General features: G+C 40.0%; 2 protein-coding genes across 19 annotated transcripts in view; both read right to left on the bottom strand.

Annotated features, from left to right (window-relative positions):
- LOC111580207 (discs large homolog 1-like protein) overlaps window positions 1-14,941 on the bottom strand; it is a 127,937-nt gene extending 112,996 nt beyond the window's left edge. For 2 of the 6 annotated variants that reach the window (XM_055015703.1, XM_055015701.1), the window contains exons 1-4: window positions 14,606-14,941; window positions 13,201-13,371; window positions 9,333-10,176; window positions 8,001-8,097 (exon numbers count right to left, since the gene is read on the bottom strand). In XM_055015703.1, the coding sequence (XP_054871678.1) occupies window positions 8,001-8,097; window positions 9,333-10,176; window positions 13,201-13,371; window positions 14,606-14,624 (1,131 nt within the window). In that variant the 5' untranslated portion in view covers window positions 14,625-14,941. Of the gene's footprint in view, window positions 1-865; window positions 1,369-8,000; window positions 8,098-9,332; window positions 10,177-13,200; window positions 13,372-14,605 lie in introns of those variants that run through there. The other 4 variants (XM_055015702.1, XM_055015705.1, XM_055015714.1 and 1 more) reach the window with 4 other exon arrangements.
- Window positions 14,942-19,330: 4,389 nt separating this feature from the next.
- lrrc7 (leucine rich repeat containing 7) overlaps window positions 19,331-23,649 on the bottom strand; it is a 161,802-nt gene continuing 157,483 nt past the window's right edge. For 10 of the 13 annotated variants that reach the window (XM_035957687.2, XM_035957686.2, XM_035957685.2 and 7 more), the window contains one exon: window positions 19,331-22,652. In XM_035957687.2, coding sequence (XP_035813580.2) covers window positions 22,542-22,652 — 111 coding nt within the window. In that variant the 3' untranslated portion in view covers window positions 19,331-22,541. Of the gene's footprint in view, window positions 22,852-23,649 lie in introns of all 13 variants that reach the window. The other 3 variants (XM_035957688.2, XM_055017034.1, XM_035957692.2) reach the window with 1 other exon arrangement.

Below are 23,649 nucleotides of genomic sequence, written 5' to 3' on the forward strand. Positions count from 1 at the left end.
TTCTATCCTTTGTTGTGATCCTCCTCTTAGACAAGTTATTTAGCTGCAAAAGAGTGGCACTGCTCAGTCACTTCCTTCAGAGTTGACCCTGGTAACCAGACAAGTTGGGCTGATTATGGCTGAATCAGAGGCCAAATGAGAGTTTGCCTGTGAATGGCGTCTGGATTTCATTAGTTTCAGGAATGTGGACTTGCATGGATTTGGGCTGATAGACATCTTTTGCTCACTTTAAGTGACTGCTCTATTTTGTTCCTTTATTTTAAATAGGGCCAACATTTCCACTGTGGTCAGTAGAGGTGTATTGGCAAGGTTAGGCTTTTTTGGTCATTAGTGGAGTTCATTTGTTAGTCTGCAGAGATTGAAACAGAAGTAATTGGACAGCATAGGGTTGTAGGATTGTAAGAATTAGCAAGCAGCTATCATTAATGTTAAAGCTAGAACCTCTGGCCTTTGGATTAATTCCTCTTAATTACTCAGCTCCTCCTGGTTTTCTGCCAACCTCCGCGCTCCGTAGCACATCTGTTACATATACAATATACAGCTAAAGACAATGAGAGAGAAAATACCAAATCATTACTCTATCATGTTTTTTAAGTGTATTTACAAAAGGATTACAGGAACCATACCTTATGTATAGTATGAACATATGGCACGGAAACACACGTCAATGTTTGATTGAAAACAAGTCCTAAACATAACCTAACGGTGCAAGGAAAATTACAGAACATAAAATCCACCAGATTCTTTGTTGATTAAACCTCTTTGCTACACTCTACCATAACAACAAGGCTCATCCCATTTTCTTTTCACCACCAACAGACAGTCAGAAGATAAACTGCAATTTAAATAAGTAAATATACATTACATTGTTTGAGGACGCAAGGTTGCAGTGGTCCATTTTCACATGTGGTCCTTGTGCTGGCTCAGCAGGTGTCAGCTATACTACAGGCAGGCCAATCCGGAGACCTACAGGATTAGTCTAATTCTTTACAACAAGTGAGGATCATTCAGATGCCAACAAGATGTTTAACCTGTTCCCCAGGGTCTCATGAAGTGAGGCGACCTTTGACAGTAGTCCTACATCGCTGTGTCAGTCCGACTGCAGAGGCATGTCTCTGAGCTCAACTGTCCTACAGCAGTTTGGGAAGTTCTCTCCGTCTTCTCCTCTGCTCTCATGCCTTTTCCGTTGATTAATTTGTCATCCGTGGCCCCTCCTCACAGTTACATCACAATGCCAGCTGGACAGTTGCGCAGATGGATGAATCGGTGGAGGATGTAGCAAGGAGTTTTCTGGCAAAAGTGACTAAAATAACCCAGCAAAGCTAGGTATGCAATCAACTTGTGTACTCATGCAGCAACAGAAAAGCTCTCTCCCTTTCCCTTCGACTTCGTGTGTCTCTCTGTCGTTTTTTTCATTTCTTTTCTCCTCTTTGTCCATCTTAAAATAGCTCCACCTCAGTAAAGTCTATTAGCAGCCTAAGGTAAGCCTCTTAGGAAAGACTCTTGCTCTCTTGGTCCACAGAAGGCCAGTGACACTCAATTAGACCAAACTACAACTGCACACGATAAAACCAGGGTGGGATTTAAGACTGGAGAGATCAGAGAGGAAAAGAGGATTGGGCAAGATAGAGAGGAAAATATTGATAGAAAGTAAAATAAATAGACTATATGGTTGATAACACAAGCTGCAACCACAGACACTAAAGAGTGCACACATTCAGTAAATATCTGAGAACTGAAGTTACATTATTTTGTGCACTTTATAAGGGAAATAAATCCCTTTTAACTCAAGAATTTTAACTGACTGCCCTTTGTTTCACTGCTGTAGCTTCTATATAGTCAATAGGTGAACTGGACCAAAATTTTTATGTTATGTAATTGTTCTTGTTGACGAAAAATGCAGTTAAAGTCAGAGGGAGTGATTGGTAGAGGAAATTAATCAAGCAGGATGAGAGCGGATGTACTGAAACACTCTGCAGCAGTAATCTAGCAGTCTTGAGCTCAGGGAACACCTTCTGTTTTTTTTAATCCATTATCTCAATGAGATAAACAGGATTAACCAGATGAATGTGAGATGGAATCCCTCCAGTCTGTTTGTATACTTGCCAAAACACTCAGACTTACTTGAGTTTGAGAGTGCATGTCAGGGCTTCACATAGGACTTTGTCTGCTTGTCCAGGGCAAGCGGATCTGTTTTTTTTTTTTTTTTTTTTGTAAAGCCAGTGGAAGAGATATTTACCTGCCCTACTGGAGAGGTTTAACAAAAAAATACCACGTCTTCACTTCAAGTGCCACTCATTACTCAGGTATTTAGATAAATGAATAGGTGTTACAGAATATTGATCTGAAACAAATGCAGTTTCCCCGCAGCAGAAAAAGCCTTGATTGACCAGGAGTATTCAGGAGTTGATGCAAGTAATCTGCAAAGTAGGAACAGAAAATTTTACCACAAAAAAAAAAAAAAAAAAAGTGGCAGGAAAGTTCATTCAGGTTCTGCAGCGTCAGGAAAGCATCAAGAGGAAGCCCTGATTAACAACTGCACACTATTAGACAAAATAAAAGCACAAATCTGATGGAGACATTCATTGTACAATGAAGAGGTAATGTTTTGCAGCGTCTACAAGTAGACAAGTCAATGACGTTAGCTAGGTAGCGTTACCAGCTGTGTAAATGAAAATTCATGCTCTTCGATTCTCTGTGTCCACATGGGTCTGCGTGATGTAAATTTCGTCATGTGCCCGAGTCTGCCAGGGTCTACATGGAACAGTTTGCAGATGTCTGTGTTAAATTCTGGATCAAATTAAAAGGTTCTTAGCGGGGAAGTAACAGTTTGAATGTAAATAAAAATGTCAAATTATTCACCCTCATGAAATTTAATCAAATATGCTTCTAAGTAACCATTTTTGCTTAAGTTGTTTGCCGATTTCACTGACTGTATAATTCTTTTGCATTCTGCATTGTGCTTTGCAACATTTTATCATAGATTCGTAAACTTACAATTGATTTAGTAACAATCTATTTAGCTATTACAATATTTCAAAAAATGAAGTGGTCTAGAGCAAATCATTTTTTAAAAAATGATAAGAGAGGAGGAGGAGGCTGATGTGGAAGCAGAGCCAACAAAAGGTTCCAACTCAGATGCCATTGATGATTAAAGTGCAGGCGGGAGAGACCGATTGAGACAGCGAGGAAGAAAAGGTACTTCTTTCAACCACAATTGCTAGCACAGTAACTGTGGTTACAGTACAATGCACCAGCTTCTCTGTGACTGTACTGTGAGCCATCATGCCCATCCATTGCAGGCAACTTGTTACTGGGTCAACACAGGTTAACCCTCTGTACACCAAAATCCTGTTCGAGAGAGACATCACTTTTTTAAAAATCATCAAAATGACACCATTTATCAGAGGCAGAAACTGTAAAAACACAGAATCGTTGGATTTTTAACATTCCAACGGTCCTAGAAGTACTTATCTGTAACATGCCATTTTGAGCTCAAAATCATGACATTTCATCAAAATCGCTTTATTCTGCATGTGTAGTTAAATTTAACCAAAAATAAAAAAATAAACTGCTTACATGAACTAGATGACCAAAGAAGTGTCCGCACTTTGCTGTAACAAACAGATAAGTGACAAAAAAACATTTCAGCTGAACTGGGCTGAACTGCAGGCTGAAAGTGAGCAGAGCTAATCTGAGAAAAGCATGAAAACTCATTAAAATGTAAGTATTAAATTATGTATAGTATGTAATGTCACCATTTTTATTCTGTAAAATCAATGATCCAAGAAATTCAACTGTTGTTTTTTTCTTTTTTGTGACATATGACAGTATAATTTTGTAATACTGCACATAATACATTTTTAAATTCTTCTTTTTCTAGCATTGTTTGTTTCCATAGAGGTGCAGGACTTCATATTGCAGTAAAAAATTACATTAAAAACACAAAACCAGCAGGGATCGATACATGAACCTAAACACTGAGCATGCCTAGACTTAAGGTCTAGGCAGAGTTAAGACTTAAGGTGTTAGACAACTATTCATCATCATGCAAGAACACTGACAAATACACAAAAAAGAGCTGTAACTAAATCATGTGCTGATGGGACTAACTGAGAAAGCTGGTAGCGACCATTGTTTCAAGTGGAAAAGTTAGTCTAAAGCCCTACGCACACAACTACGGCTCTTACTGTTTGGATGTGAAAACTTCATGCAATACATGAATGTCTGCCCGTTCCTACTGCTGCTAAATGGGCCATGCATTTCCTAGCATGCACATATGTGCATAATGTATGTGTCTAACTTTGGCAGCCTAGTTTTCAGTTTTCTCTCCCGCCTTGAGACCAGTTAGTCATTCAGTCGTCCACAGCATCAGTCATCTACCTACACAGCCAGTCAGTCAGTATTTGAAGTGTGTGTCCTATCAACCCAGTTTCTCGTCTCTCTGGGTGTCACATGTCAAAGCAACAGCCGAGCAACAGCTCGGCATTCCCATTAGAGTCGCTTCACTAAAGCACAGCCTGTTCCTCTAAGATATCACCTTATAGACTGTTCATTCACAAATTAAAGCAAACCATCTGTACAATGAGCAACCTGCCCCTAATTTGATTTGGCTAATTGTGAGCAAGTGCACACAGTGTCCCATCATTTACTAAACCTGCTGTGGATCATGAAGTGTTCCATTTGCATGTGGAAGCACATATCATTCTCAATTTTACATTAAAAACCACATCATCTTGATGAAAGTTTACAGTTTATGAAAGATCATTTGAGGACACGTAGTACATTGAAGGTATAGCACAAAAATCCCACACAGTATCAACATGAAATTTAAAGGGTTTGCTGCAATGACTAAACGAATGCCACTGTTGTCAAAATAATAGTTTTTAGTTGTTACACAGTTTAATCCAAGGCTGTACAACCACACTGTGAAAACCTGGTCCTTCATATCCTGATTTGTTTAGTCTTGTCTGCCATACTCCTCTGCTCTGCTCTGCTCTACTCTAATCTGTTCTGTTCTGTTCTTGTGTCTCACCTTGGTAGTGAGGATACAGATGCAGTCCATCCCTTACCAGTCCAACCGGCAAACTTTCACCAAAACATCTTCCATCCGCAACTTTTCCGTTCCACCTCTCAGCCGCTTGTTGCTATTGGTGCCATCCTTCTGTCGTCTGCTTGTCTCTGTCTCCTCCTTCTCATTCATCCCTCAATCTCGCTCTCCTCCCTTTCTCATGTCATCTCCACCTGTCCTTTCATCAGAGCAGCCAGACAGGACCTCTTCGCTAAAATAGAGGCCGGTTTGGAAACATGGCAGCTGTCCTGGCGCACCTAAACCCACCCTTCTCTTTTCCAGCTGCTGTCTTCATTTTATGGCAGCTGGTAGCCACATTTTGACCTCGAAGAGCGCATGGCTCAGAATATATGTCAGCACACATGCAGAACACGGTCAGCACACAAAAAAACAGCCAAACATCTAGAGACAGGCGCAGAAACGCATACACATGGATGCACAGGCAAACACTCACACAGACAGACGTGTTCTCTCAGACATAAGCACACACACAAATTCATATACTATACACACCACTCTGCTGTTTTATCAGGTCAGGTCTCTTGTTTGGCAGGAGTGGGGGATTAGACTGAGTGAACAGTAACAGCGTTATAGCAATGGATGCTCTACTTTCAACTTTGACTGTGGGTATGGGTGAAGTTAAAGCTCCATATGCAGCCTGAAGCTTCACACGGAGATGGATTTTATTCAGTTAGGCTTTTTCTAGATAGACGGCATCAAACAGTTGATGGTAAATGTAAAATTTTATAACATATTGTAATATATGTACTATAGAAAACCTGCTGTGCAGCGCAAGATGGGAAAGTTGGGTGAAGTCAACAATCTGTGTCACACAGGCAAATACATAGCATCACACGAACACATGGATACACACAATGTCCTACTCTACTTCAGCCCCGCTCCTGGCCCTGTATTCATTGTTGGCTATCTCCTGATGCTCACTGTTGCAAGCAGAAAGTTGTCTGTCTTTCTGTGCAGGATTGTGCTAATGAGCGTCATTACTGGATCTGAAATCCTCACTAAAGACTATTGTAGTGAGCTTGTTCCTTTAACAGTTCAATAATGCATAAAAAAGGAAATGTATGAATTTTGCCAAATTCAAAATTCCCATTTTTGTCTGATTAAAAACGACTATGAATATTTCCACAGAGGATAGCTAAATTAATCACCCCAGTTTCCAATTACATTTGGATTAATTATGAAGGAATACCTAAGAAGCACTTTAATGTATCTGAAGTTGCTACCGACTAAAACGCAGTACAAGCCGTATACACCTGAAAGGACAAATGCTGTCCGATGCACATACAGTACTGTGAAGAAAACAACTGCAGTATCAAGACAGCAAGTCAATACAAGCACAGTCTCCTAAGATGTGTATTACCAGCAGTCGATCAAAGTAACAATGTGTGCAGCAGTCAAACAGCACAAATCACAAAAAAAGCATTCAATCCCTATTTTAAGAAGATCAACAAGACAAAACCAGTTGCTTCAACCCTCTGATCTCATTCTGCTGACTCGACTGAACAATAAAATGTTACTGAACTGATTTCTCTTGTCATGTTATGTAATGCAATCTAAGCCAATGTTCAAACAGCCAGCCTGCACAAATGACCTGTCCATTGCATTCTGCCTGCTGTAGCCACCAAGAGCTTTTCCATGTACTGATTCAAGAGACATGCTGTCACTAGGAAAAATATATTTGCTCCATATCAAAACTACGTACATGAGGGAGAAGTGATGTATGAGCCATTAAGTGCAAAATACAGGATTATTTTAATTGAAAACTGCACATTCAGTATAATTTAATTATATTGAAACCATGGTCAGAGCTTATGGTGCCAAGAAACCTTGTTATTCTGTACTCGCATTAGCAAAGTGACCTAATGACAGTATATCGGGGGATTAGTGTATAACCTACAAATGACAAGACAGTGGTACGAAAATGACAAACTGAGAACAGGCAAGGTCCAGACACAAAGCAGGGTGTAACACAGTGAACGAAAACCCTTTGGAGCTAAAACATTTTCAAAAATACTCCAATTATTAATGGTTTAGAAGATAATCAATATTATCCAGCTGTAGCTGCAGCTCCAGCTATTGCTCATGCATGCAAATCTGTTGTGTGGATTTTCAAGTTGAAAGACAATGATGAGAGCATATATTTTGCAAGCAATGGACGTTGCAGCGCTACAGGTTGTCATAACAAAGGTTAATAAGAACTGATACACCCACTGGGCAAAATATAACCTGTATATACAGTCAGAATACGATATGAAGACTATGAAATCTATTCATCCATCCATCCATCCATTATCTATACACTGCTTAATCCTCATTAGGATCACGGGGGGCTGGAGTCTATCCCAGCTGACTGAGGGTGAAGGCAGGTGACACCTGGACAGGTCACCAGTCTATCACAGGGCTACATGTAGAGACAAACAATCACACTCACATTCACACCTACAGACAATTTAGAATCACCAATTAACCTCAGCATGTTTTTGGACTGTGGGAGGAAGCTGGAGAACCCGGAGAAAACCCACGCATGCACAGGGAGAACATGCAAACTCTTTGCAGAAAGAAAAGTGCTAACCACCAAGCCACTTTGCAGCCCCCATGAAATTTACTGAAATCAAAATCTTTACCACTACCAGCCCTAATCAACGGGAGCCTCGCACAGCAGCTACATCAGAAAACCTGTTAAACTCTTCACAGCATAAAAAGGCCATATAAACATGTTAAAACTGCCGCTCTAAAACCTGTCCTCACTTTTTTCTCTCTTCCAGGCTCTTGCTATTCAACTTTGCCACCCAACAGCAAATCAACCACCTTCAGAGAGGATGCAATCTGTATGTCACTTTGCTATCAACTGCAAAGAAATTTCCTGCAGGTTTCCTCAGGTGCTCACACAAAACAAGTGATGTCTTACCTTGCTTGGGGTCAGTGGGCTTGTAGGTGGCCTGGAGCGGACTGGACCATGGCTGGGGTCTGCGGAGGGAACTTTTACTGGCCCAGGGCTGGTTGGACTGGGAAAAAAGTTCAGGAAGAGAGGATGCTTGTAAGTACACTCAAAAAATTGCCAGTAATTATTTTACACTGTCTATACCCAAGACTGTGATGTAAAATAAAAAAACATGTTATTCATTTCTCTGACTGAACACAACTCAATTGTGAATCAACCTATATTAAATATTTTAGTCTCTTAGTTTTGCTGTCTTGATCTTTTGAAAGCCAAGCAGTATCTGGGCGTTTTTTTTTTTTTTTGTTACCAAAACTTAAAAATGGGGCTCCACTTGCTACAGATAGTCTACTATCAGCTTCTACAAACTCAGTGTTTTTCACTCTGCACATCAACTAAAGAAAGATATTTCACCATGTTGAATGTATCTTCCAACAACTTGCTCCCCCTTATACCATTTTTAACCATGCTGTATTGATTTTATTGATCAAGTATAATATAATAACAATAATAATAACTTTATTTTATAGCACCTTTCAGAAGAATATTCACAAAGTGCTTTGACAGGTAGAACATAGTGATAAAAGAAAAAAGAAAAGAGAACTTTACTGGAAGACGAGTCTATAAAAGTGGGTTTTTGGAAGCGATCATTTTTTCGTTATCACTACTTTTAAATCACGTTTGATTTTGTTTCTCTTGTACTGTCTTGGCTGCTCAGTTTTACTTCTTAGCAAAGAATTTTCAAATAAGGCATGTAGAATAAAATGACGTTGATTAAATACTACAGGTTGAAGCTTATTGATGGAGCTGTACGTCACGCATGGCCATTGTTTCTGTTTTTACAATTTCTTGTTACAAGTACAATAAAAAATATGGTGCAATTTTGACAAAATGTAAAAAAGCACATGCTTTTCAAATCTGCTCAAGTGTGTCAAACACCAGGAATTACAAAAGGAATTTCTTAAAAAGATTTTGTGCTTTAATTTTGGTGGAAGTAAATCAGTTAGTTAGCATGAACAGCATAACTTCAGTACAATGCCACATTAAGAAAAGAACCTCCTGTAGTAACTCAGATTTTACTGATAGGAAACACTGAAAAAGCTCCCTTGTTTTGTCCACATAATTGGTTTTAATTCCTCATTGTTAGTATTCAACACTAAATTTTCAAGAGCAACTTTATCAGATGAGTCTGTTGAAATGTCAGTGCTATTTTATACTAACAATTAAAATGTAAATTCATGCTACTAAAAGTCACACATGTTACTAAAAGTCACACTGAACCAAATCCATTTTTGGACATACCTAAGACGAGGTCCTTTGTGTAGCTGCCCAGGTGGACTTGTAGGACTGCGGCTACTGAAGGTAAACTTTCCATGACTGGGGCTAGTTGGACTCGGGCTGGAGGTACCTTTGCCCAGTCCGGGGTCCTTGGGGGTCGTAAGAGATGGAGACACTATGGTAGAATCTGTGACTCTGCTGAGACCTGTGCTGGTGCTTGGCGTGGTGCTGCTGGGCCTAAGTTTGTCTGGAGTAGTTGGAGATACAAGGCCTTGGATGGTGCTGGAAACGAGGGCAGAGACGGTCACCAGGTTGATGTCGGGGGAGGCACAAAGGCTTTGTGGATTGGTAGAGGTGTCTGAAGGGCTGCTAGAGCTGGTGGCAGTTAGATGTGGTTCAGATCCATTCAGTACAACTCCAGGAGATGTTTTTATGGACCTAGAAGGGGTTTCTACATTGTTGACACTGGAAGAGGTAGCAACAGAGGGAGAAGATTTAGAAGTGTCTGACGCCAACGATTTGGAGGCTCCAGTCTGGACAGGAGGAAGAGGTGCGCGGTATTTCACTTTGGCTGGCTCTGACTGAGGTGTGCTGGTATGTGTTGTAGAGGAAGATCGCTTTGTTGCAGATATTTCCGATGGGATTGGAGGAGCAGGGGACTTAACTGATCTGGGTTTGGGGGTCAGCGATTTGGCTTGGGATGGTCCACCAGAAGCCTGGGGGGTCAGGGGAGTCGTGGAGGGCTGTGGCTGGATTGAGGGTTCTGCTGGTAGATTGGAGGAGGCACTGAGTTTCCCAGGACCATCTTGCTGATTCACAGAGCGCTTACTGTCGGCAAGGATGGTCAGCTCATAGTACTCCTGGATATCTGGAGAGAACAGGATAGATCAGAGCCATGACCCATGACTAAAGGGTTTCATGATTTAGTAAATGAGATTATGATATATTGCAGAGATAGATGAATAATTGAGTGCATAACTGTATAGATCAAAGTCCAACTAATTCCATAATAAAATCAATGAAAATAATGAATGCACGTCAGGTTTTGGCTGAACAATACAGAGCAGTAACGCTGATTAAAAGAAAATGAAGCACCAGTTAAATTGATGATCAAATAATGCTTCCAGACGTTTACATTCATTAATAACAAACTCAAAGAACATTTTCTGGTTTAAAGATTCAATTTACAAGATACTCAAGATACATACAGCATTCCTATAGCATCCATGTGCTATGTAAAGATATAGTGGAGTAATGGCATCCTTAGCAGACACTGAAGTCACACTCCCTGTGTGTGTTGTAATCCAAACTTCTTTGCTCTACATTCTGAACACCAGTCTGGCTGAGCACGTATTTTAGTGCATAGTAGTGCATGTGAGGGTTGTACAGTAGCTTGGTGGTTAGCACCGTCGTCTTGTAGCTACAAGATCTTTCTGCATGGAGTTTGCATGTTCTCCCTGTGCATTTCTCCAGGTACTCCGGCTTCCTCCCACAGTCCAAAAACATGCTCAGGTTAACTGGTAACTCTAAATTGTCCGTAGGTGTGAATGTGAGTGTGCTTGTCTGTCTCTAAGTGTGGCCCTGTGATAGACTGATGGCCTGTCCAGGGCCATCAGTCTACCCTACCTTCACCTTAAGTCAGCTGGGGTAGACTCCAGCCCCCGTGTGCCCTAATGAGGATTAAGTGGTGTATGGATGGATGGATGGATGGATGGATGGATGGTGCATGTGAGTTCCTCCCTTTGGAATTGTTGGCCCTCCCTGTCTTTACAACAAGACTTACAGTGTCCAACACTACACTGCAAAAGCAAAAGTAATGTCTGCTCTCTGTTTCACCATGTGTGTCCCTCTGCAGTGTGTCACCGTAAAACAAACACAAATAGTGAGGCAGAGACAGACAGGTAGGGCAAGGATTACACTACTTGAGTTGAAAATAATTTGTGATGGTCATTCAGTGTATTTTACAGTGTTACCAAGGGCTTATGGTTGTGGCAGGATTATTGTCTGTTGGCTCTTGTGTACACAATCTTCTGACATGTTGGTGCTCTAGTGCAACATCCAGTAGGTTGACGGTTTCTAGTAAGCTTTGTTGCTTTTTTGTTTTGTATCATTTTAAACTAAAAATCTTGCTGTTAAGAGGAAAGTTAAATAAACTACCATAAACAAGATATTTTTAATATTTTACAGACTGAACACTTGATTGATAAAGCTGACAACAGAAAATAACAACAGATGGACTTACATATTATGAAAATAAACAAAAGATGGAGCCCTAAAGAGCTGTCCCAAATACAGAAGACCTTAGTTACTACTTCATATTGCACATTACATCATTCAGTTGCAAGCAATACTAAGACGGTCACAAAAAGTCCCAAGTTTTCTGAGTACACCAACAGAGAAACCAAATGAAACATAGCTAATACAATCAGGACATCTAGTGGCAGCATAAGGATGTTGTCACCATAGAAAAGTACCTCCTGAAGTATCCAGGCTTCCCCACTTACAATAGAAATAGTTCATCCCACTGTGATTTCCCTTTTGAGAAGTAAGCACAGTGACCGAACATATCAATGACTTATGATCCAAGGTTTCACTTCCCCCTCTCTACACACACCACCGACAGGAGGTTCTGCATTAAATCATGACTGTGAGCGCAGGCTGCCAAATCACACAAGTATGGTGGTCATAAAACGGATGGTAAAGAGGAAGAAAAAAGGGAGTAGTAATTGCTACTAATAGTAGCAATAGGTTGTAGGGGAATGTGTGAAAAAAGGAGCACAAAAATGACCATAAAGCAGGCATCATTCATGGAATTACCCAGTATATTAACAGAGACACATGCTTGTCTTGTCTTCATGACATGTTAGAATCAATTAAAGGAGATATTAAACTGCATATCAAACACAACATGGACTGCACTGTTTCACAACACTACTTTTAACACATCAGACACAGCTCGGTTAAAGGTCAAATCCACATTCAAAACAGGAACTCCGACTCATGCTCACAAAACAGAGGTGGTTGTGTTTCTGTGAGAGCTAAAGGTGTGGGTGGAGCACAAAGCAGGTGGGACCAGGAACTAGGAACCAGTTTGTCACCATGCACATAACCACAGAGACACGTGTGCCTGGTATTTTTCTTTCAATGAGCAACAATTTATAACACGACAACTTACTTGTCAGACTGTTAACTCACTGATGGAATTTCTACACTGAACAAAGAGCTCTGTGTTGTCTGTGACAGCCCATGTCACATCTACATGTGTGCGCTCTGATCTCTATTTTCTGGTCACCAGTCATGTGACAGGCCAGCTCAAACATCTTGTAGACGCTATGAACACTACAGACAGCAAACATAGTCTCTTTGTCTTGTAATCAGTCCAGCCTTCTGTCTGCACTATCGTACTGTGGGACAAAAACACATACATGTTCCTGCCTTCAAGCTTTCATATGCATCAGAATAAACAGATTGACTGTACTATTTCAGTGACTGCTGAAATGTGACTCACTTGATTGATAGGATGTGACAATTGCTAAATCCAAGGCAAATACATCTGGCTGCAGTCACATTGTGTTCCTAAATGATTTTATGTGGTATAATTTACTCAGAAAGCAAAAGCAAAATATTTTGGTTGAATTAACTTTTTACTGGAGTGTAACTATGCTGATTTAAATACCTTAGTCTCTAGTAAGACAAATTTTACCCAGGGTGGGAAATTAGGTACATGTAAACATTAGAATGTTGATAAATTTGGTTTAAAATGCATTCAGCATTCAACTGAAAACAGTCTACACACATCAACACTACCCTTTAGTATTCTTTTAATGTCTTACCATCCAAAAAACAGGTTTATCACCTGATAAAAAAAACTGACCAAGGCAAGTTTTCTTACCAAGAAGAGCACTAAAGAGCTGGCTTTGGAAGACATTGATGACTCTGTCCAGAGACTGCTGCAGTTGGAGGTCCTCTTCCACGATGGCCTGCTTGGTCTGGTTCTGGTTCTGCTGTCTTTGGTCTAGTCTGACTCGATACTGCTGGAGCAACTCCAGGGCTCGCTGAGCATCTAAATACAACATATAAAAAAGTAGCAAATATTTTTTTCACATTCAAGGGAATGACATTCTATAGGTAAGATAAGATCTACTTTATTCATTCTGGAAGAAATTATTTTGCCAGAGTACAATAAACAATAAAGGTTAGTGGAATATACACAATTACACAGAGGTTAGTAGTAAAATAGAAATAATAAAGAATACAAGAAGAGACAAATGGTTAGGTAATGTAAAAGCTTTTCCTTAATTTGGATTTACAATGGTAAGAAACTGTGGCTGGTTGAGACATCACAGGGTCTTCATGTGGCTCCATATAGCAAGTGCAGACAGAGATACTATCACTGTCAGTGGGTTTGTAATATATCTCATCCCCCGTTCTTCTATAGAGTAGAAAATCATGTCTTTTTTTTGTCTCAGTTGCTTGTTTGTAATGTTTGGCATATTAGTGTTGATTTTCTGACAGCAATTGTAGACGCAAATACAGCTTTATTAGTGCTTTACAGAAAGGTAGCTTGAAGTTCATTCACCAATGTAATTTAATTCAAAAATAAAGTCTTGAATGGCATTTATGTCTTCCCATGGGAAAAGATCAACAACTGTGTCCATTTTATGGATTTGAAGGTACTATTAAATTTTATTGTCATGTCTTTATGTTGCCCTGATGCCCTAATGCTGAAGGGCATCAGGGCATTTGAGTTAATGTTGTAAAGGAAGGTACAGACTGCATTCCAGCCTCCGTGAACAGCTGATTAAACCGAAACTAAACATGCAGGCGTTCAACTTTATCCACGCAGTTTTCCTGAATGGAAAGATGTCAAAAGATTGTTTACACACACACAAATCATGGAGCTATATGTGCGCTAATCATTTGCAACGATCTTTATTGGTAGCCCACGGCATTAAACTATTCACTGCAATTCAAATGCACAACAGGGTTGTTTTGTGGATAATATCAAGGCCGAATTTACCACAATGTATGACTCCTTACTAAAAGCTGTTAAGTTGTTCTTTACAACTCGTGTGTGTGTTCCGGTGAACAATTCAACCTTAAATTGTGTTTTTTTTAAAACTAGTTTCGTGCTGTAACGTAAAGAGAAGCGCCGCGCGCAGCTACAAGAGCACAGCCTGTTGGAGGGACTCAAACTGATTTATTCGAAGTTATTCCTTTGACAAAACGAAAAAAATATATGTCGGCGGGATAAACTTCAGAGGCGGAAATAAACAATGAAAAAGTATTTTATTTACCTTTCTGTCGCACAGGCATGGTGCCACACACTCGGTCCTCCTCCTCCTCCTCCCCGGGGCTTGTGTCGGCGGCGCTGTCACTGTTATTACAGACGTGTGCGTCTGTCCCGCCGCAGCCTGCTGCCAAACTGGGACACCAAACCGTCACCACAGCAACAAGCGCAGACCTGTCGTGTCGTCAAAACAAAATAAAACTTCAAAAAAGTGTTCAAAAGCCGGAGAAAACGCGACGCACGAGCTGTCAGCCGCTGACATGAAACGCTGCCAGACGCCGCGTGGACTTAGAACCCGGAGATGGGATGGTGGCGCGAGCTTGATTTGTTTCCTCTCCCTCCCGTCTCCCTTCGGCAAAACTAGTTCTCCATTTCTTCATTCAGGTGACTCAAAACGCCGTCCGACCGGTTAGGCGCTCCTGTGGGATGAACACACACACTCACCACACATTCACGCACTCACCCTCCAAACACCATTACAGCAGGTTTGAGAGGCTCTTGATAAGTAGCTTGTGTCTTGGAGGTATTGTCATGCTAAACAGCCATATTGTGTGAAGTGGATGAAAGCCTGCTCTATTCTCGGGTGTGGACTGGATCCACATGTAATCCACTCAGGATAGATTTGGGTTTACAGATACTGATCCAGCTACCACATTATATCTATACCTGCCAGCTCTTGTTCTCTTGGGCGCTTTCTGCTAAATTATGTTGATTTATTCCACACAAACACACAACAAGCACAAGACAAGGGGCTTAAATTGCAGCGTAATCCCACCAGCAGTCCAAGCAAGTTCATCCCTGTGTGGGTTTAGTGGGTTTGTCAATGTAAACGGTTCATTGTGTTTAGTCGATCAAAACCATCCTATAACCAAAGCTTTGCACAGATAAGGTAATTGTCACCTCTGTTTGGTGAGATTTAGGTATTAAAACTTGGGAAAGATCAGGGTTTGGGGCAAACAAGGGGATTTTCATTGTCATGGTTGAAAATAAATACACAGTTATGTTCTGAAGCAGTCATGGTTAAAATAAACACTGAATATTGGTTTAAAATGAGAAACAAATACCATGTCCATTAATGTTTTGTTGACCCATCCATCCACCTTCACCTCCTCCTTCGGCCTTGATTACACTTTTCTTGCAGAGGCACAAGCAGACACCACAGACTTGTTGTTGCTGGTATTTATGCTATTTTCTAGTCTGCTTGGAGAACTCGTCACATACACTACCAGTCAAAAGTTTGGACACACCTTCTCATTTAATGATTTTTCTTAGAGACCATCAAATAGGGCTGTCAACTATGTACCAACCTGACTTCTGCACAACACAACTGATGGTCCCAACCCCATTAAGAAGGCAAGAAATTCCACAAATTAACTTTGACAAGGCACACCTGTGAACCATTTCAGGTGACTACCTCATGAAGCTCACTGAGAGAATGCCAAGAGTGTACAAAGCAGTAATCAAAGCAAAGGGTTGCAATTTTGAAGAATCTAAAACATAAAACATGTTTTGACTTATTTTACACTTATTGTTTACTACATGATTCCGTATATGTTCATTCATAGTTTTGATGCCTTCGGTGAGAATCTACAATGGAAATAGTCATGAAAATGAAGAAAAAACATTGAATGAGAAGGTGTGTTCAGACTTTTGACTGATAGTGTATATGTGCACTAGTTTGGCATCTACGTGTTTTTGGTCCACCTACAATGACTAGAACTTTGTTAGCTCCAAATCCTGGGCTTGCACATGCATGTGTGTGGAGGGGTTGATGTAGAATTGGGTAAATGACGAAATCTACATCACGTGCACCCTCGTGTGCTTGCAAACACAGAAAGCATAAGACTGAAAATCTGAGGCATTTTGCCCTGTCAACTTTATATGCACTCCCTGCTCATTTTTCACAAATTGTGGCATTTGTTTCCCAGCTCTTACTTTATTGGTCCTCAAAAATAAAATTGAGAAACCAGATGTGCTTTTCTGTGTGTTTATAGTCCGAGTGGTACACACAGACTCCCCTTTCTGTTTTAGCTAGTTGATTCCTTCCAGCGGAAAACCACCTAAAGTGACGTGAAATCGCTGTAATCTCTCTGTAAAATATGTTTTTAAAAATTGCAATTGTTCAAACACATAAGCCAACTTCTAGGATACTGAGATTGCAGTGTCCCATTTTCTGTTTAAATAATAAAGGGTAAAAACAGAAATTGGTCAAATAAAATACATTTGGACCTGTTTTCATTCAAATGCTTTTCTCCACTACTACTTTAAGACCTTATGCTAAGCTACGCTAAGTACATCCAACAAAGGAGTGGATTTCCCAAAAAAAATGAAACGCATTTTTAATATACTTTGCAGGAATGGCATGTTTATTTGAATTTTTATGATAATTTGGTTACTTGGTCAGCAGACACTCACTGCAAGACAGCCGATGGAGTAAAAAGATGAATAAATTAGATTCGAAACCTAACCCTAGCCCTATGCAAAGTTCCTGTATGCTGGACACATACCGTGTCTGTGGACAGTGGAGCAGTTGTCGGGATACTTCATCAGGACACCACACATGCGCAGGCAGCAGCTGAATGCAGGTCATGGGCTCAGTCTCTGGTATTGTTATCGATCAGGTCACAAGAGGTTATTGACTGCTTTGGTGGCGGCACAAAAACTCTCACTCAGTATCTCTTACGCATGCCAACACTCACACACTGATTCCGGCATAATATATGAGTCAGTGTGGGGAGAAATGCATGCATGATTGTGTAAGTGGGTTGGTCACTCAGCACACAGAAGTATCTTTTTGTCCAAAGCAGCGTGTAAAAGACAAAATAAAGAGGAAAGGGAACAAAGGGCCGTCATTCTGCTTTTGCCAGTGTGTGCAATAGTGTGTGTGTGTGTGTGTGTGTGTGTGTGTGTGTGTGTGTGTGCGGTGTCACTCTCTATTGTTAATTGTCGGCCTGTATCACAGTGAGTGGAGTTCTACAGAGAGCACTGATGCCACGAGGACAGTGGGGAATGGTACAAGGCAGATTCAGGGGAGAAGTTTAGCCAGTGATAAATATGTTATTATAATACAGCCAACTCATTATGTAGTATGATAGTGGTATGTTCACTTTGATACTGTTTTTCTTTGTGTTTAAACGTGTTATGCACTATGAAAAGCACCTTGAATTACTTTTGTGTATAAAGTGTGTTATATGGTTAAAACTGCCTTGCTTGTACTGTATAATAGTACAGTTAGCACTATTACAATAAGTACTCAGATACTTGATAGTGTAAAAATCTGCACAAGAAAGTACTCATTCTCCAGAAAAATTTGCTTATGTGAGTTGATTTCAATATAATTATTGGAGTATTACTAGTCCACCAAGGAGGCGGAGCCTCGACAGTTATGTGACAATCGGCATTGCTTTGTCTGTCTGGATGGAAAAATGGATCATATTTTAAAAGCAACTGATGTGTTGTGAAATCATAACCATAAAATATATACACAAATGTCTACCCAAAAATCTGGACACGTGGGCAAATTAGATCATTTGTTGAATTTTGAAGTGGTTGATATAAATGTTCCTGAGATGGTTTTAGAAACACAAAATAAAGTTCCACTCTTGCGAATATCTCTTAGTTTTCCTCTGGTGTAAATCAAGTTGTTTTTTTTTACTTTAACATGTCCATTCTTAATATATAAAAATATATGTATCATGAGCAAAATGAGCAGTCAGTGCCATGGCTAATCATTTCCACCTTAAAACTGCAGCAGTACTTCTGGATATCGTAGACTTATTGGATGATGCCTGCACTGGGCGGAGTGGGAGTAGACTTCAGCAGGCCTTAAATAATTGAATTTCTTTATCATTAATGGTCATTAACGGATAATTTGGTGAATAAATGAAAGGTTCAGGTGTAGTCCAGAGGAGACAGGCTGATGGAGAGCAGTCTGGACTTTTCTCATTGTATGAACAACACTTTCCATGTGGAAATGACCTCTGGTGTAGGGGTCTGTTTACGCAGGAATGAGCTCCAGTACATTTTCCAGAAAAAGCACTGTAATTATCATTGATCAATATCTAATCATTTCCTCTGCTGTATGTGGTGTGTGCAAAAATCAGTAGGATTTTTATACTTACAATAATAGACATGGTTTTGGTAGACTCTGGTAGACTCTCAGTTTGAGGGGCGGCTGGATAAAGTCAGCTGTCCCTGTGTGATCCACTGATCAGATAAGTGTCAGGAGTAGATGAGATGGACCGAAGGAGAGGGATGAAGAGGAGTCAGGCTGTCAGACTAATGGACAGACACACAAAGGAGCATCTGCTGAGATGCTGAGAGGCTCTGCTGAGTTAATCCACACAGTAGCAAAGGTAACTGTAATCTCCCACAGACCTGCTGAGGTGATCTCCATCACGCTCTCCTCTTTCCTTTATTTATCCATCACTTCCTTGACTTACCTCATCTCTTCATGTCCTTCACCCATTTCCTTTCCATCTGCTCCTATTCCTGCTTGCCTGCCTTAGTTTCTTCTTCCATTCACTCCTTTTCTTTTATTGCAGTGTCACTTTCCTTCCTCCTTTCTGTTATTTCCCTCATCTTGGGTTCTGCATTTCATGAATTCTTTTCATTCCTTCTGCATCCCTCTCATTCTTTCCATTGCTGCTTCCTTTCTCTTCTTCTACAGCAAGAGCAGAAAGAGAGACATCTCATTCCTCCTAAAGACAGATTGCAGTACACCAGAAGAAGCCCATATTACCAATAGTGACATTTTTATTATTTGTACAATAGAGACTTTAGTACATTATTCAAAACACTTCTTATATACTGAAAAAATGGTACGTCCCAAAGCCCAAAATGGCTCCAGTATAATCGCTGCACAGCATTTTTTCAATTTTATACATATATTATTTTTTGTAAAAACTGTATCTTAAATAGTATGTACAGATAGCGTCTGCAAAATGCATTCTAAACACATGATATATATTATATATACTTCGGCAATTACATTTCTCCGCATTAATACTCAAACTTAAAACTGGAAGGATTTCAACTTGCATGTGCAAATAAATAAAGAAATAAATAGTTCTGTTAAATCGTCACTAAAATTTGTCCAACTTATAACTCGACAGCGTTTCTCTCTTCGGAGGTCAAAGTACTTTTTGTCACACAACAGAAGAAGCAGCATTCAAGTTGGGTAGGTGTAGGTACTGCAGAAAGCATGAGTACATTCACAATCAATATGAGTCATTTTAAATTGGATTTCATTCACAGCTATGTACAGTGACACCGTCCTCATTTGTTCAGCTCTTATGTAGTTTAAACACATAGAAAATGACTGTTTTTATAGTCATATACATATATATATAATATATATTTGTATAACACAAATTCACAATTACAGTAGAAATACATTTTATACAGTTTTGGATAGTACATGTGTAGGTCTCCAAGTCATACTGTGCGTACTTCCATCCATAACTTTGTTATAAGTGTCATTATAAAATATCACAATTTTTGAGCAAAGCTAAGGTATATCAATATATTTAGAAAGAATTACCTGAAACATGTAGTAAAAAATAATTATATTATCAAACCTTTTTCTCTGTTCTCATCACAATATCTTTGATATTTCAAACTCTAGATAGGGTTGGGTGGGTAGCTGTGGTTAAATCTCTCAACCACCTGATTAAACTGTGCCATTTTGTGTCCTTTATGTTGAATTAACGGAAATCTTAAGAGAGTCGACACAAAATGTGCACAGTGTGTCATGTCAAGTAAAAAGCAAAGGACAGTGAGGCATGTTGTTTCGCTCTAGATGAAACAGATGTTTTACAGAACAGAACTCACTGTCATGAAATGTCTTCAAGACATATGTTGCATTTGCACAAAGACAGAAAATGAACATCTTTACTCTTATTTGTGGTTACTTCTGTCATGTCAATACAACTTCTCCAGTGTGAAGGTCAGACCACACTGCAACAGCCCCAGCTTTGACCAGAAACGCCCCACAAAATCTCACTTTCAACATTTGAGTGCGTCCTTTTCCCTGTTCTTTTTGATGTCTAACTTCAACTATAACCTGATTTTAATCTTTACCAACAAAGTTTGCAAATCGAAATGTCAATGCACGCTCTTTGTGTCAATTAGCATCTCCTCAGGTTACCAAGGTTACACTGAAAATTCAAGTGTAACAAACAACAGATGAGATCTTTCCCTGATTGTCTAAGAAGGGAAAATCATGTCACTAAAACTGTGTTACACCTTACTGGTTATTATAGGGACACTCTTTTCTCTTGTTGCTTTCCACAGGAAGGCCGGAGGTTAGGACACTTCAGCAGAGCAGATGCTTGCTGACACTTGATTCGAGGCTGAGCCAACAGGTAAAAACCAGTTTCCCCACTCTCTAAAGCCACACTGCTGCTCTCACTACTGTGTGCACGTGAGATCTGGGCCACAAAGAAGTAAAGCTCTGAGGATGTGGGCCTGTTTAAATACAACCAAGGAGCGGCAGAGGGTCCATATGGCACCAACGATAGAAGATCAGTCTCACTGAAATTCAGTGCTAATAGAGTCTTCTAGAGTGTAGAAAACATCTAGAATAGAAAATGGCTGGCTGTCAGTGCCCAATAATATGAAAGCATGCTGTGACCTTATCATACAACTCAAACACCTAGAAAGGGATGTGGCATTGCTGTGACAAGGACTTCAAAAGATGGCACAGATATTATTAATGGTGTTCTGTGTGAGTGTGACTGGTTTTATAATAGAATTTGTATTCTAAAATTATAGTCAGGACTTCATTATGCAACAGTGCACAGAAATTAGCATTGCAAGTGTTGTGTATGGGGACACAGGAGTCTGTATGTGTGTGTTTTGCCTGTTAGTTCATGTGCATGGCAGTGTGTGTAAACATTAGCATGACTCACTCGATAGATGGCACTGCAGGACAAGTTAGGCTCTGCTGAAAAGCTCAACGGGCTGAGCCTCAGAAATATTGCTTTAGCTCTTTTCAGCACGGCTGTGCAAGCAACAGTTTCCTAAACAAACAAAAAACCAAATAGCAATGATGACCTATGAAAAGTGTTTTCTATACAGATAAAATAGTGATATACTTTAGAAAATCATCCATTTGGAGAAATGATCCCTGTATGTTCACAGGAGAGAATTCAGAATATAGTTTATCAACAATAATTATATTAATCATAAACTTTTAGAGCTGTCTGTTCAGGCCCCAGGGAGAGAGCAGCTCTGGAAAGCTGAATCTCTATGTATGTACACAAGGCAGAAAGTCTTAAGTTTTCAATTTCTGTACACTGGAGGCAATATTACCTGCAGAACTGAACAAAAGACAGCAGAAAGGAATAAAACACAAGATGGTAAAAGAAAGAGAAGAATTGAGAAGAAAATAAGGTACAAAAGAGGGACAAAAAGAACTGAAGACACCAGAGAAAAAAAAAATAACAGAAGAACGATGAAGAACATGTGCTACACCAAACAAATCATTTAAAATCTACTATGGACAGCAAGAAAAAGGCAGTGGAGAAAAGCAAAGAATACCACAAAACTCTAACTAACCAACAAAAACATACTACTCAGACTGACTGATCAGATGACTGCCTAATTAACAAACCAACCACAAAATCCAAACTGCAGCAGCCCTGTAAGGACTCCAAGTGTAGAGTCCTCTTGTGGTCCGTCCATCCGTCGATCAGGTCCCTGACCGCCGGTAGACAGAAGAGCCGATATGTTTTCTATGGTACATTTGGCACTGGCATTTGCCTTTGGTCCAGCAATAGGCAAATAAATGTCTGTGTGTTCCCCTAAAAAGGTAAAAAAGGCGGCTCATTTTCCAGTTCCACGAGCCTCCAGCGGAGGGCAGGTGGGGTGGCGTGGGATGGCGATGAGTAGAGAAGAGAAGCGTTGTTGTATTTGTTTGTTTGTTTGTTATAAAACTATTTCTAGCGCGTGCTGCTGTCTCTCAGAACCACCAAGTCCACCGTCCGCTGGAAACTCTTCAGCAGAGAGACGGCGGTCTCGTGCTCCATGTGTAAAAAACTATGTCCATTAGCCTGCAAGGCAAACACGCAGCACAGTCAACAGCATGTGTGTGTGTGCATGTATGTATAGAGGTATGTGTGCTGCAGTTTTTCCATACACATGTCTATGTGTGAGTGTTTGTGGAAGGATGGAGGGTCACTGCCATCATTATCTCAGTAACACATCACTGTTGGGGAAAAGAGAGAGAAGAGGAGGAGCTACACAGTCATGCTGTAGAAAGAGAAGGGGTAAAGACAAAAAAGGGCTTTTAGATGAGGTCATCCAGCTAAACTGTACATCTGTGGAGAGAAGATGAAGGGGAAGAGAGAGGGGAGGAACACATGAAAGGAACGTGACATAAAGGGAGACTAAATCTATTACAGTAAAGCGCTGACATCTCATTTTGACCTCAAAGTACAAACCTTTCCTTTTGGGCTTAAGTCTAGCACAGTTTTGAATTACGAGGTTCAGCAAGTACGAATAAAATACATGAGATTTTTACTAGCTGTCATCAGAGGTTATTGATTTAGTTTGACTATGCTAGTTCCATGTATCTGAAAAAATAATCCGGCATGGAAAAAAAAACACTGAAATATCACTTGGAAATGGCGTTATTTGGAAATACATGAGAGACAAGTAACACTTGTAGTATAAAGAAAAAGTTTATGGTTTATGATAAAGACAAAGAACTTTGGCTTGTACCTGTCATTAAAGTCATGAAAGCAAAAAAGTAAAAAAACCAAACCAAATAAGGGCAATGATGGCCATATGCATACAACACAAGTGAGTTCATGTCTGTGCAATGTTACTTAAATGTAAAATGATTAAAAATTCTACCCCCTTTAAGTAACTGCATTACTTCTAAGTTGAACAGTAGGGTATTTGCACTTCTTAAAACTTAAAAACTAGCAGTATACAGTCGCTATATTAGAAATACAGGCCCCACAGTAAGAGCTCAATGGAACAAAAGTCAGAACATCTTTTACTATTGAGATTTAGATGTTTTAACGTTTCAGTATGTCGCATTTC

The sequence above is a fragment of the Amphiprion ocellaris genome, chromosome 2 (genome assembly GCF_022539595.1).
Source record: "Amphiprion ocellaris isolate individual 3 ecotype Okinawa chromosome 2, ASM2253959v1, whole genome shotgun sequence".
Lineage (NCBI taxonomy): Eukaryota > Metazoa > Chordata > Actinopteri > Pomacentridae > Amphiprion > Amphiprion ocellaris.